The sequence below is a fragment of the Apostichopus japonicus genome, chromosome 15 (genome assembly GCF_037975245.1).
Source record: "Apostichopus japonicus isolate 1M-3 chromosome 15, ASM3797524v1, whole genome shotgun sequence".
Classification (NCBI taxonomy): domain Eukaryota; kingdom Metazoa; phylum Echinodermata; class Holothuroidea; order Aspidochirotida; family Stichopodidae; genus Apostichopus; species Apostichopus japonicus.
The window spans coordinates 8,530,742-8,545,687 of NC_092575.1; the positions used below are offsets into that span (position 1 = coordinate 8,530,742).

Consider the following 14,946-nt stretch of genomic DNA (forward strand, 5'->3'; position numbering starts at 1 on the left):
AAAGAAAGAAACCACTAAATGTTTGAAAACATTAACTTTCTCTTATTCAGGGGGAAGAAGAAGATGATGCTAATGATGTTTCTGTTAACATCGATAGTGGTGAAAATTATATGGAAGAATTTTTTGCTCAGGTGAGTAACTATGCCTTTGACAACATAATTGTAACATTCGGTAAACATACTGTCGGTAAACATGTTTTGTGCATTTGAAGTTGCAAGAAGTTTTTCACGAAAAGGTTAATGATAGTGTTGATACTGTAAGAAATGAGCCAAGGTACAAAAGTGCTCACCTTAGTACTATGAGCTAGGCTAGTTAGTGTGAGTAACTCTACTCCTCAAGAGGCACTGCTCCTGCTTAGGAGTCAAGATAAGACTCCTGCTAATTTGGGGTTGTGACTCCAAATCTTTTGTAAAAAGCTCTTGCTTCATCTGTGCAGGGCTGGAAAACCTTGCGAACTTTCCGAACCAGGTTCGTGGAAATCCGCGATGCTCACAGGAAATCTAGCCTGGCTAGAAAAAAAAATAAAAACGGATGAAAAATGAAAAGAAAAAGAAAACAAGATAAAAAAGAGAAAATCTGTGAATAACAAAATGTACAATTTCACAAGAAAAGTTTCAGAAACAATAGGAAAGTAATCAGAGAGCGTACTGTCAAGTTTAGTCACAATACCAACAAGTAATGATGTGCCCCCAACCCTACTCACAAGGGCAATGTCAATGGCTATTTTCCCCACTTCGGGTATACGTGTCACACGGACAGCCACGGCCCAGCGCAGGAAGGTTGCTGTGATATTAACTTTTATAATCAGCCGTGGGAAATGTTTTGAACAATTTATTGTCATTCCACATTTAGTAAACATTTCTTTCGTATGAATTTGACTTCAGTTCAGTGTTCCCTCAGAGGTGTGGGATTCCCTTCAACTGACTCAGTAATCCTGCAAAGAAAAAATTTGTCTGCTGGAAATCCCCGCATCATTTCCTTGTATTCGCTATAAGGTTATACTCAATGCACAACTTATTCTCTTGATTGTATAAAAATGAAAACTTGAAATGTAAGGTGGTAGATCTTTCAAATTTTACGAAAGATGGAGCAAAAAACTAAATTCTAACGAAACTGGTGTTAGGCGGGGGAATAGAAAGTATTTTCTAGAGTTTAACAAAAATACGAGAAAAAAAATAATATTCTACCATAGTTAGGTGAATAGCAAATAGCGATACTACCCGGTTCCTAATTTATTACCCGAATCTTACGCAAAGTGTGATATTTTTTATTTTTTTTGGAAACCGATTGTTAAGCAGATTTCCCATTGACTTAGTGTGGTGTTAGGCTACGATGTGGTCGAAGATAACAGCAATAACAATTCCATGGATATCTTATAACTGCGTCACAATTTCAGCTAATAAACAGATGGCTAGGCTAGATTACTAAAATATAATAATCGCAAGTGGCTTTTTACTTTTTCCAAATGCGATCAAATTGCGCGAATCGCCCAATCTCGCCGCTAATGCCTGCATAATAGATAGTAGTAGTAACAACTGTTTAAGAGCTAAACTGGATATTTATATGGTCTGATCCCATAGAGGTGGAGAGCAAGCATAAGCAGCGGCGGGAGTGCGATGTTAGTAGTGATGTTAATAATATGAAGTTATTATCAAGTTAATGAAAGAAACAAAAGCAAATAGAAATTATTGAGGAAGGTTTTATACCTTATCTTACACCAACGTACACCAACTGTACCCGGTTCGCGATTTTTGGACCTGTGTAAACACTAATAAATGAGAACAATATGCTTCAAGGTAAAAGAAAGGATGGTATCAGCTACAAGTTGCCCTTATATATATTTTATTCCTTGCCTAAGGCAAAAATAATCTCTGGGATGGTGATGGTGTGTGTGTCTCTATATGACACCTGCATTTAAACACAAATAACTCAAAAAGTTCATCAGGGATAATTTCATACTTGGTATGTGGATCTGTCTTATTAAGTACAAGAACCCTGCTCTTTCTGTGAAGGTCAAGTAATTTTAGGTAAAAACCAGTCCAAGTATCAGAATTTTTTAAGCATGCACTCAAACACTCAAACACATTACTCAAAGGTGCATAGTTGGTGAAGTTCATACTAGGTTAATATACAATAGGTCTAAAACTTATAGACATGATAAGTGAGTTTCATAACTGCAAAAGTTACCCTTAGGTGATGTCAAACTCTAATTTGATAGATAGGTCCACGTTTGTACAGTGCTGATCAGTAACATTGGTCAACAGTCAACACATAAGAATCTTGCTTGTAGTGTTACCATACAGTACAAAATGTAAGGAATCACTAAGCCAACTGGCTTTTTGGTTCTGCTTAAATGTGACTAGACTGATTATAAAATATACCTCTTGCAAAACTTATCAAAAAAGCCTCTTTTTAAGCTTGTTACCAATAAAACTTGGCAATGCCAGTAGCAATGGCTCTCTCAGAAATGTTTTTATTAACCATAATAAATTTACATATAGTAGGCTGTGATTTGCATCTGGTTGTGGTTTTAGTGCAGTTTCTGACAACCCAGCTTGAACACAATCTGTGGCACTAGATTAGTTTGGATAAATGTCTCAAGCTTGGACGTTTACAATCTGTTACATTACAGTACAAAGCAACACTCAAAAACCTTCATACTAAGTATGCGTAATATGACTTATAGTAGCCTCTGTTGCATAGATGAGAATCAGGAATGAAGTTATCATCGTCATTATCCTGAAAAGTCAGTCTAAAATCTGGTAAGCAGCTATTAAGACTATACCTGTTATGAGAACACGAATGCCATAGAATTGTTGTAGAGAATTGCACCAGTTATAATTTAAATTCATGGGAAGTATAATGTTTGTATGGTATTTTTCTGAATTTTCATTTTCAATACAGGTTGAAGAGATCAGATCAAACATAGACAAGATATCTGAAAATGTAGAGGAAGTGAAAAAGAAGCACAGTGATATTCTGTCTGCTCCTCAACAGGATGAGAGTAAGTTTATCTCCACTTATTTGTGACATTATTTTATTATAAGCTTGAAGTGCCAACTTCAGTAACTACAACTTATCCTTGAGCAATGATCGCAGAAATGAAGTAAAAATGTACTTTTCACTTTAGTGGAAATATCTGATCCTGATTAGAATGTTGGGATTCTCCTTATCTTTATAACAATACAATGCAAATACCATCATTGCCATTCCTATTAACGTACTGTACAAATGGCAAAAACGCTGTTAACTTAGATTGTGCATATTGTAGCAAGAAACATATAATAAAAAGTTAACACATAATCAATTTGATGTTTTCCCTACAAATGTGTGCATCAGGTCACGACAATAATAGTCGCCAACTTGCAGAATTTAAGCTTTGGCGAATAGAAAATGCACAACGCTCAACATTTTGGCAAGTGTTTCGTGGACTCAGTCAAACCCCATTATTAGGGAGACCATCATTGCAAACATTTCACAGTATGATAAAGGCAGTACCTTGGCAAACTTGAAAGCAAGCTTAAGTTGTAATCTGAAATTTCTCAAATGGCCAATCTCAATGGCCACTCTCAATGGAAATTAACTGTGTAAAATGGTTTGCTATCTGCACATGCATTATTCAAGGGAATTTTTCATGGTAAAACTAAATCAAACCTAGCACTTTTGGACAAGGTATTTTCTCTTTTCGCAAAATTTCGTAAGCACTCACGTGACTGCAGGTCACCCTGTAACTTACAGTGCATGTGCGGAGTTGGTTGAGGAAAACTTTTGATCAAGCTTTTCACTTCAGCACTAACACTACGCCGATAGGACACTCTGTGATACTGCTAAAATCAAAATGCAAACGAATTGTGTAGAAGGAGGTTGCCAAAAAATAAAGGTTCTTTATGTTTCCCAGCCATTAAAACGGAGGAAAAACATTGCAGGCTTTGGATTAAATTTGTAAGTAGCACCCGCAAAGACTTTCTCGCTCACAGGGCTTTCCAAAGTCTGCAGGCGAATACAGTATATGTTCAGTGCACTTCTACACAAGCACGTACAGTATTATAGGCAGTATCGTCTACGCAGAGGCCCTCTAAAGGTCATGTTTCCCTAAGTTTGATATATGCCTAAAATTTCATTAGCCAGATTTGCCACTTAATTTTAATGTGCATATTCAATTGTTTATCTTTAGCCATGATTTACCCCATACCGTAGGTGCAGGAATAAAAGATCATGTTACAAAAGAGTACACTGTACAATAGGCCCTGTGTGACTTAGTTCTCTCTAGCAGAACCAACTACTGTACACTACGCACAGAGCTAACTTAGTGATACACACTAACACGTACGGACGATATGTATTGTAGGCATGTCTATAATGTACTGAGACCGTAAAAAAACTTCGCATTTTTAAACTTTGGAAACTTGTATATGGAATATGGAATCTGTCAAGAGCTTTTTGTGTAACATGGTGTTCCCTTGGCTTGTGTATCTCCTTTTTTGGAGTTGTGAGTTTCTGAGAGCCTTACTTTATGGCAGCGATTGAGACATACCCAAAGCTTTATATTTTGTGGATTTGATTAATATTGCATCCTCTGACTGGAAACTATATATATTTTTTAAATCCGCCTCCAGCTACCTGTATGCCATTGTAACTGTTCTGTAAGAAGAATGGCAAGGAATCGCTTAGGCTGTTGGCTTTCTAGTATAACAATGTACAATTTAAGAGTGTGATTTCTTAAATAAATACCTGAAATGGTTTTAAATAATTCATAACCAGTTTGCAACACTCCTAGTGGAATAACTTTAAAGGAAATTTCATTGTTATTTTAATAATTCATATTTCATCATTTTCAGAACTAATCGCTGCTATAATATCAGAATCACATTATGTTATTGGACATGTACATCTAGAACAGTATGTGTGCATGGAAGGATATTTTGTATGACTTTCTAATGTGGCAGATTTTTTATGACTGTGTCTAATGCTACTGTACTGTATGCTGTAATTTTTGGCACTCACTTTCACAGTGCTTCTCCACACAACTGGTCATAGAGTTAAAACAACAATATTGGTAAATCTCTATTGATCCAAAATGACTTCTAGGGCTGGAAAGTGACAAGCAGTGGAAGCTTCACGCATTGGGCTGAAAACATTGAGTAACAGTGTATTGCAGTAGCACTGCTCAAATCAATAGCTGCAGTGCTACTGTGGGGTCTTTAGTATAATTAATTTCAGTGACAGAGTAGTGAAATGCAAGTGAAGAACCAAAAATATAGTACTGTACGTATACATGTAACAGCCCTGTTGACTTGTCTGTGTAGTAACAAGTGCTAGTACTGTAAACAGAAGTTGATAAGCTATGGAGAGGTGTGTTAGTTACATGAATATAACTAAACAAGTTCATATATGGTGCAGCATACATGATATGACTGAAACACTTCCTCCTATAATTATGAAAACTGCTTAAAAGAGGACATTCGGTATGCTGATATAAGAAATTGACAATGATGTTTGTTCAATGTCATTTAATAAATTTGTATCCTAATGGTGTTATGAATTCAGCGCATATTAATTTATTCCTCTGAAATAAAATTATCATCCATCAAATGGATTGAACATTATGTTGGGTCATTTTCTATGTCAGTGTTAACAAGGTAACAAGACTGGGACTTGTCAAACTAAACCCCCATTTGACCTATTTCTTATGATTGTGAAGAAATGCTTCCAAACATTTGACAAATCTTTGCAGAAAAAGCATATATATCCTGTTTATGTAAATAGTCAGAATTATATGCAATATGAATATATTTGGATAAAACAAAATCATCAGGTTGGCTGAAAAATGGAAAATTTACAGTTAACAAATGTTTTCAGTATTCAAAATTTGTTGGAGGTCAATTGTCATCTATGGTCAACCTTTCAAAGGCTAAATCCTTGTAGACCAAGTGAAACTTGGATGAAGTTTGTACTTATTAGATATGAAGATGCACCACATCAAGTTTAAGTATCCTATTTAATGTGATGAGGTCAAAGGCCATTTGAGGTCAAACTTTTAAGCCTTGTAAACACCAAAACTCACAAAGTGAAGCTTTAATGATACTGTATATTGTATATAGATTCCTCTTGGTGAGTAACAGAACCCTATTGAAATTGTTGTATAATGTCATCTAAGGTCAGAAGTCTAAAACCATTTAAAATAATATTTGGCACTAATTTTTAAAGCTAGGATGAATTTCAACTGGAATGTAGATGCTACAGTAGGGAGGGCAAGAATCCTATTGAAATGAAGGTCTATGGCCAACTTTGGTCAAAGTCTGAAACCTTGTATGCACATAATAATTGCTAATGGAAAGCCCAATTGAACTTGATATGGATCCACCTTATTAAAGGATGACTTTTGCCAACAAATATGTGAGTGATAGTAATGTTTCTGCATTAATACGGTATTAGCAGAGGACAGCAATGTTATTAGAGAAAACAACTTTGACAACAGAGACACAAGTCCCTCCAAATTATTTCCACCACGTTAAAAAAAGCTTGCACCCTGATCGAACACCAATTGTGTATGACCCAAGTGTACTAGTGTAGTTGTAGAGATGTGATCGTATCACTGCCTATACTTTGTGTATGCTCTACACAATATATAGGGCAGATGCCAGTGCCCTAACCTTGCTGTTTTGCAGGAGCCGCCCGCCCCTCATTTCTCCCGCCCTGTCCCTCTTTCAAGTGACTTTCCTGCCTTGCCCCTCTTTCAACCGCCCGCCCTTTTAGTTCCCCACTCGCCAGGAGGAGCTTCCTGCTTTGACCTTGCAGTGATTTCACCAACGACCAACTCTTCAAAAAGCCCTGTACCTACAATGTGCAGATCTCTCGCTGACTTCCACGCAGTTCATTACAGCATTGACCCCCGACAACACATTGAAATTTGCTGAGCAGAAGCCTATAGTGATAGGTCAACAATGTGCACCAAAAAATCAAATGATATAAACCTGTAACTGATCACAACATCAACATTACTGTCAAATTCTGTAGCGGGAAGTTTTGCTGTAGGCTAGTAACCATACAGTATTTTCTGGCCTAGACATGCAATTCACACTACTGCACACATAGTGTCTATGAAGTGTTGTAGGCTATGCATATGCTCTGAATGTCGGAAATAAACGTAAAATAAAAAGGAGTGCCTAGAGAGAAAATGCAAGAATAAAAATACTGCACTTTTAACTGCAGAAAATATTACTTAAAGATCTTGATGAACACGCTCCAAAAAGGCCTAGTACTTGCTCACAGCTTTTATAAACCCCTGTTGTAAAGTTACAACTAACAGTTACCCAATGTAATTTATTCATACAGTAAGTTGTATTCAAAGTTAAACAAAGTTTTCCTCTTCCCCAATCACCATAGACAAGTTGGCCCAGCCGCAGCCATTTCCCACCCTTTCACATACAATATATAAATAACTCGTTACACAATGTCAATTAAAAAATTCAAACTTCAATGGCTATTTTTGACATTGTATGAATGTTGCACAAAAAATTTAATTGAAACGTGGTCAATTTACCACGAAAAAGTTTCCAATGAAGACATTACTGTGGTTTGAATGCCCATTTTACTTTAATAGCAACTCTCAATGCTGAGATCACAAACTGATGTGAGATTAAAAATCCTCTTCAGCATCTGAGATGAAATTACCTTTCCACCAAATTCATAAATTGTCTCAACTCATAACATTGTGATCAAAACAGTGATTCAAATATTACCTGATATTCTTTGAAACAATTCAACTACAACTTCCTACCATCACTTTTTGCAGCATTTAAAAAAAAACACTGCGTAAATTATGTAAGTTTCACTAGCTCCCATCTTTGAGATCAAGTTTCAAGCAGATTACATACACTTTACACACATACTGTACAGTATGTACAGTAGAGTACTTTCTTTAAAGGTACTGTATGTTAAACAAGCATATTACACTATTACAGTTATAGGACAAAAGCTTCAAATTGTTTTGTCTTTAACCTTTCTGTTTGTTAAGTATAATCCAAAATACTTCATTGTGTTTACCACAGTACATACTGTACAGTTGTGCACTTAAGTTTCAGACATGATTTTGTAATACAGCAGGTCTAGCATATCCCTTAATGAGCCCCATGATGTGCAATAGGGCATATCCATTGACCATTTGTCAGGTGAGATGAAGTTGCATCAATGATTTTGAGATCACTGTTGCATGTCACTGTTGTCAGTATTCTGCATATTACCTGACCAAAGTATATTTTGTTTTACAACAATTTTTGCTTTCAAGCTAAATCATAAACTTGGATTGTGTATGTGTGGATGATTGCTTATAAATACCATATCTCAAACACGGCAGCTTTAATATATCTGAAACATTGCATGTGGATGCTTCCAACTAGTTCTAGAAGCCTGATGTTTGAAGTGGAAGTTAATGGTCAACCGAAGGTGAAACTGTAAAAGATGATACCTCTAGAAAGAAATTTGAAGTCATATTTACAGTAAGATGTGGACCATATCAAATTTATTTAACATTGCCAAGTTTTAAAGTGACCAGAGCAAATGTTGCCAACAGAATACATTTTTAAATGATATAAAATCTCCAAGCATTCTAACGTTGCTAATTGTTTGATAAGGACTTGCTAATCATATGTACAGTAGGTGGAAACCTTGCCGGGCAGTCAACAGTGGTTATGCTTTTTGAGCTCTGTAAGCAATATCAATTACACTAGAATGCAAAATGCATTGAGGTTTCGATGACTTCATTGCACTAGATTCTGCTTGTTAACCAGAAATACTGTAGCTGTCACAATATGGCCCGAACCTCTATTTTAATGTACAATTACACTATGGCATGATAAACCCAGATGATCCAAAATTCTTTAGATAGGATAACTTCAACAGCATAGCTTGGATCTGTTTTAAACCTAGTTTGAGTTAAGAGTTTGATTATTTCGTGTGGAAGTCAAATGTCATTTGAGGCCAACACAGATCAAGGTCTTGTAACTTTGCAATCACAGTAACTGGGTGAAAGCCAAAGTGGTCAACCACAAACCTTTAACCTAAACTTATTTCCATGGGAATAATTCACTTCTAGTTTATTAAAGTACATATTGACTGTAAGAAATTTTAAAAAAAATTACCAAAATTTGTGTCTATTTTGAGAAATATGTGCTTAAAATCCAAAATAATGCATATTGTGCGCAAGGGACGGATTTTAATGAAAGTAACCTACAGTAACTGTACTGTAGATCACTTTGGTTGAGTTCAACTTTATTTTGGTATTTAATTATTCATGTCTTAAAGCAGCATTTTGCGTCCTTTTCTATGATTTTTCTCAACCTCACTGACTCCACTATGCCATAACGACATACATAACTAGCTTATCTATTTAATTCTTACTTCATATGGTGGCATAAAAGTCGAAAAATTGCAACTTTCAATTTTGTTTTTCTCCAAGATAATTTCCCATGGGATCCCAATAAACCTCGCCCATAAACTAGTGGGTTTTGGGGGAACTGTATGCAATTAATTTTAAATGTAGAATTTGTCTCAATTGGACACTTTTCTCATTATCTGCAAATATCCTTAATTATTCACCAATTAAAGTTGTTGGCAGGGAAAAACTTGGCTAATATCTTAGTTTGCTGTTTTGTGATTGATATGTAAAAAACTTGATGGACATGTCAAAAAGTAGAAAACGGCGACCAAACGCAAAATGCTGCTTTATGACATACATTTACATCAAAACATTGTTCACAAAAACTTTTTTGGTCAAAATTCTGTCTCTCGCATTTTTTAACACAATAAGTTTTGTTTTCAGAGGAAATGTTTCAGTAATATACCTGAAACTCTCCAAAGTATCAACTATTGTTTTATCTTAAGACCTGCAGTAAAAATATTTAGAAAATACCATTCTCAAAGGGGTGTGGTCTGCTATGGAAGTTTTTGCGAGGACGGAATTTTACGCGAGGGACGGAATTTTAGTGCGAGGGACAGAATTTTTATGTGCTAGAGAAGGAAAATAAAGATCATTTGAAGTCAGCATAGGAAAAAGTCAAAAAACCTTGTAATGCTGTATAAATTTGTACAACATATAACGAGGAATCAATAAGCCTGTTGGCTTTCTGGTAACTGAAATTTCTCAATTGATCATGGTGGGTGCTGTTTTGTAAGTTGCAGTATTGTGTTCCTTCATAATATGGGTGTTCACAGCCAGCTGTGTACCTATACACTTCTCAACAGTGGTTTGTAAACAGCTCAAAGGTGGGTTAATCACTATGACATTTGACAAACTGGAGGCAGCAACGTCTTAAGCAAACAAAAGCGGAAGAACCTTTGAAACTGCTGTTGTTAGCCAACTTCTTACTGTATTGTATTCTTACTGAATTGAAGTAGCTTAGTGCATTAATCACTACCACACAATGTCAATGAAACAGATCACAATACCATTGCAATTCTCAGAAAATAACAATTGTTGGGAAAGATTGCATACATACTGTAGTTATAAATAATAACTAAATTGTAAATTTTGAACATGATGAATAAAAGCAGTAGGAGAGTGTGTTATACCACATTGGTACGTATTTCTCGATATGTTATATAACTAAGAGTGATTAAACTAATGGGATTGAATTGCTTACATCGAATGATAGGAGGAATACTCATGGCAGTGAAATTACTTTTCTGTGAAGTTAGGGGCATAAGGACGCCTGCAGATCATGAAATACTCACTGCCAACACATGCAAGCAATGCCATATCGTACTGTAGCAATCACTTCTTCTAGTACTCAGTACTAGCTGTACAATCAGACACTCACACTGGTTTGCATTTATTACCAGCAGTAATTTTATTTAGACTCTCATGAAGATGGACCCATCCTGGTGCTCTACCAAGTACAAGCCCTGCCACTGCAAAGAGTACAATCCCTGCCAGTGCCTCTTCAAATTCACCCTCCTGAAATTGTATATGGGGTTGCTATAGTAATCAGCATATGGAGCCTTGATGATATCTTGACAGGGGACTTTGTTCTGGGTATATTTTCAAGCATAACTATGTAGTTTTGTGGAAACATGCAGGATATACAACAGGCAATTAAATATGACACATGAGAGGGCATTTTGGCTTAAAAAATGGCCAGACAAAGCTCTAGTTCACCCACTGAAAAGACAGTGGTTGCCACTCTGACACCTGATGAGGTCAGCTTTGAGGGACTTTTGGTCAGGGAACTTCTTTATTAAGTATGACAACACATTTTTTTGGGTCTCTTTATTCCTCGTTCATGTTACATTAAAATTTTTAAACACTATGAAGAGACTTGACGTAAAGCAGTAAGTCCAGGAAAATTTGGTCGATCAGTTAAAAAGCACATGAATACAATAGTACTGTATATCACCATACAGTATATATGATATATGCTCCCAGCAATAAAATGTACCCTAGTCTTACAGGGGTAAACTACGGTTAAATTGGGGTAAAACCTGGTAAATTTGCCACAGTAGCCCTATAGAATAAAATTATGGTACATATTTACAGTATGTTTTACACACCATGTATATTCTGTAAACCTGTTAACCCTTTATATTGTTGTCATGCTTTGTTTTGACTGCAGCATATTGACCAAATCTGGTGCATACAAACTAGTATGTCATAATATACAATACATATGACATCATGACATACAGTATGAGTTGCTTTGTTGTATGTTTCAACTAAGCCAATTATGATACAATCCACCAATGGGTGAAATGTAAGGTAATTTGTGGTGTACTGAAATAATTAAGACAAGTAGGAAAACTGTTGTGCAATTGGAATACAACTCTGGTAAATTTAAGGTAAAACTGTGGTACAATTAAGGTAAAACCATGGTAAAGCTAATTGGGGTAAAATTGTGGTTAATTAGGGTAGAACTACTGTATGGTAATGCCATAGTCCACATAGAGTAAATTTGAGATAAAACCATGGTGAAGATGAAATAGAAAGTGATAAAAGCCATGGTAAAATTGTGGTATGGTACTATTGAAAAACTGGTAAACCTCATCCATAGGACCAAAATACCCGTCAAATTTTGGTATTGTATAGGGCTATAGTAAAATAATGACTATGAATTATGAGTTGTGTACACTATACAGTAGTATGACATGAGCGTTTGTCACAACTAAAGCAACGTACATCATTACCTATACACGCAGAGCCAATACAAAGTCCTAACATCTGTGTTACATAGCGCTGTGTTTTGCCGTAAGTTTATACAATGATTATTGACAAGACTAGGGCATTTCCAATCACGAATTTGGTATCAATGAAAAGAGCATAGTCTAATCTAGCCAATTTTGCCATTAATGTGCATTTTTCTCCTGTAGCAAAGTCAAGTTCACGGCACTTTTTGGAGCCATGAAAATGGCCCCAAATTCAATGGAGATTTATCAGCAAGTTCGACAAAAATAGAATTGTTTACTGTTTTATAATACGAAAAATAAAAGTTGTGAGATTCAACTTACCGCGTGATTGTGGCTAGCGACCCCTTATTTTGCATTATGCAAACACTTAAACCAGAGGGGTACAGTAGGTCTCAAGCAGTTTCGCAAAATTTCATACGTCTGGCCAAATTTTGGGGGCCGGGTTACAAGAAATCTGCTCTCTGAGCTCATTCATTCGCGCGTTGGGGACTGACTGTTTCCTTTTTGTATTTCAAAAGAGGGAGAGGGTTACTGTGGGACAGTATATCACAGTTGACCAAATTTTTAGGGATATATAATTGGTCTGGTCGACTACAGTATTATCGCTTTTGGAACTATAGTTCAGTCTTTCAACAGAAGATAAAATGCTGCTACACAGTTTGTACACTGGTGGATTGAAAAAAAGCAATATCCCATCAGATTTATTTCAGTATTCTTGCAATAAGAAAATGTAACTGTAACTAATTAAAAAAATGCACATTTTAAAGTGTTCTTTATTTTAGAGAAACCATAGGATGCGACATATTGTCTTTGTGGGAAGGAAAGTGTATACACCATTAGAAACAGTGTTTCCCAACCACTTGGGGCAAGTCAGCCCAACCCTGGCCAATTCCCATAACAGTATAAACTTTTTTCGCACTGTCCATTAAAAACTCAAGCTACTTTTGACAATGTATGAAGTAGTTTACACATGGAACGTTGCACAAAAAGTTATAAATGATGCACATGGTCAAATGGACCGCGAAAATTTACGCAAGTTTGCAATGAAGGCATTACTGTGGTATGTATGCACATATTTCTTTAAGCAGCTCTGAATGCGGAGAAAACAAACATACTGTGAGATGTAAAATCCTCTTCAGTGTCAGAGATATTAGCTTCCCACAAAATTCATAACTTGTCTCAACTGGTAAGATTTTGTGATCAAAACAATGATTAAAATATTATGTGATAGTCTCAGAAACCATTTAACTACAACTTTGTACCATGAAACGAGTGACAACAGGGCCTAATGTTATGATATTTGAGGGAACACATAGATACTGTAGGTAACATTACAAGTAGGTGCAGTTGCAGAACATACTTTGTGGTCATAGAGCATTGCAGATACAAGAATGTTTGCAATGGGTGAGGGACTATTAGCAAATCAAATCACAGGAAAGTGGGAAACATATCATTGACTATTTTTAGCAGAAATAAGATTGTTATGATGTTTACAAACAATCATCTTTACAACTGGAAGATATTTTGGTTCTTTTGAGAAGTTAAAGATTTTGAAAAGAAAGATGTTCATTTAATAATGCGTTTTGTTATGTTTTCCATAGGCCTAGTTGTGTGTGTACTTTGGGTTTTATTTCTCCCAAAAGGTTAGGTCTGTCGAAAACAAACAGTTTGATGATTTTTCTTCCCTGGTTAAAAATTATGGTCATCTTACACTTTTGTCTAATACGAATCTAAAAGAATAGAAGATCAGCACGGAGGTTCAAAATAACAATGCTGTCTTTCAACTAAGTTCAAGTTGACCTTAGTTGTACAGAGTGCATGATCACATGTGTAATTATTAAAATTTTGCCTAACTTCTTTTGCAAGTTTGTCAATGAATACAGTACCACACCATTGCGATGAAATCACATGAGCAAAATGGAATGGTTGGTTTATTATGTAGGCCTATAGATGAATTTTTAACTAGTAAGCAACCCTGCACTGATGACAATATGTTTGGGGCTTGTGCTTGTAAAACATTGTCAAACCATACTGTACTTCATGCACATGCAAACTATGGCATTTGCTCAAGTTTACCCACTGTTACAAACTACTGCATTTTCTCAATAGCAATGCAGTGCAATATTGACCATGAGATCTACCAGCAGAGTATAGCCTCGCAAAAGTGTATTATGTCATTCAACTTAATGTTCTTTCTTAAAAGACACCCTTATTTTAAAGGAGCTTTAAAGAAAAATCAATGTCAGTGTTCTGATACTAGTGAGAGGTGAAACTGTAGCAACCAAAAAACTGAAAGTTAGCACTGTAAAACTACAGTATGATGTTCAGCATAGGGATAAACTTTTAACTTACTTTAGACTATCCTCATTGTAGTACATTTTGAGAGAGTTGTAATGAATTTGCAAACATTGTTACATCTTCCAAACTCATAGAAAACAATCTACCTACTTGTCATTTAAATTGTATGAGATTCATTTGTTGATGAAATTTATGCCAAAACTACTGCTCTCCCATGTTTGGTAAACAATACTTATTGTGCTGACAGGACTACAACCTTTGATGTCACACATTGACATGTTCTCATTATTACAATAATCCTTTCAGCTGAGTTGTTAAAAATCTAAATTTTGACGACATTTTGACTAATCTTGAAATAGATGTGCTTGAATAAAATTGTGGGTCAATTCACAGCTGAAAGAAAAATGTAGTTTGATACATACAACTTATTACAGTTATCAGTTCTCCTTGTTCCAATTCTAGTTTTAACTT

The 14,946-nt window shown here is 35.7% G+C and overlaps 1 protein-coding gene across 4 annotated transcripts in view; it reads left to right on the forward strand.

Annotated features, from left to right (window-relative positions):
• LOC139981641 (syntaxin-like) overlaps positions 1 to 14,946 on the forward strand; it is a 65,802-nt gene that overhangs the window by 2,712 nt on the left and 48,144 nt on the right. For all 4 annotated transcript variants that reach the window (XM_071994183.1, XM_071994182.1, XM_071994181.1 and 1 more), the window contains exons 2-3: positions 51 to 131; positions 2,905 to 3,004. In XM_071994183.1, the coding sequence (XP_071850284.1) occupies positions 51 to 131; positions 2,905 to 3,004 (181 nt within the window). The remainder of the gene's footprint in view (positions 1 to 50; positions 132 to 2,904; positions 3,005 to 14,946) is intronic.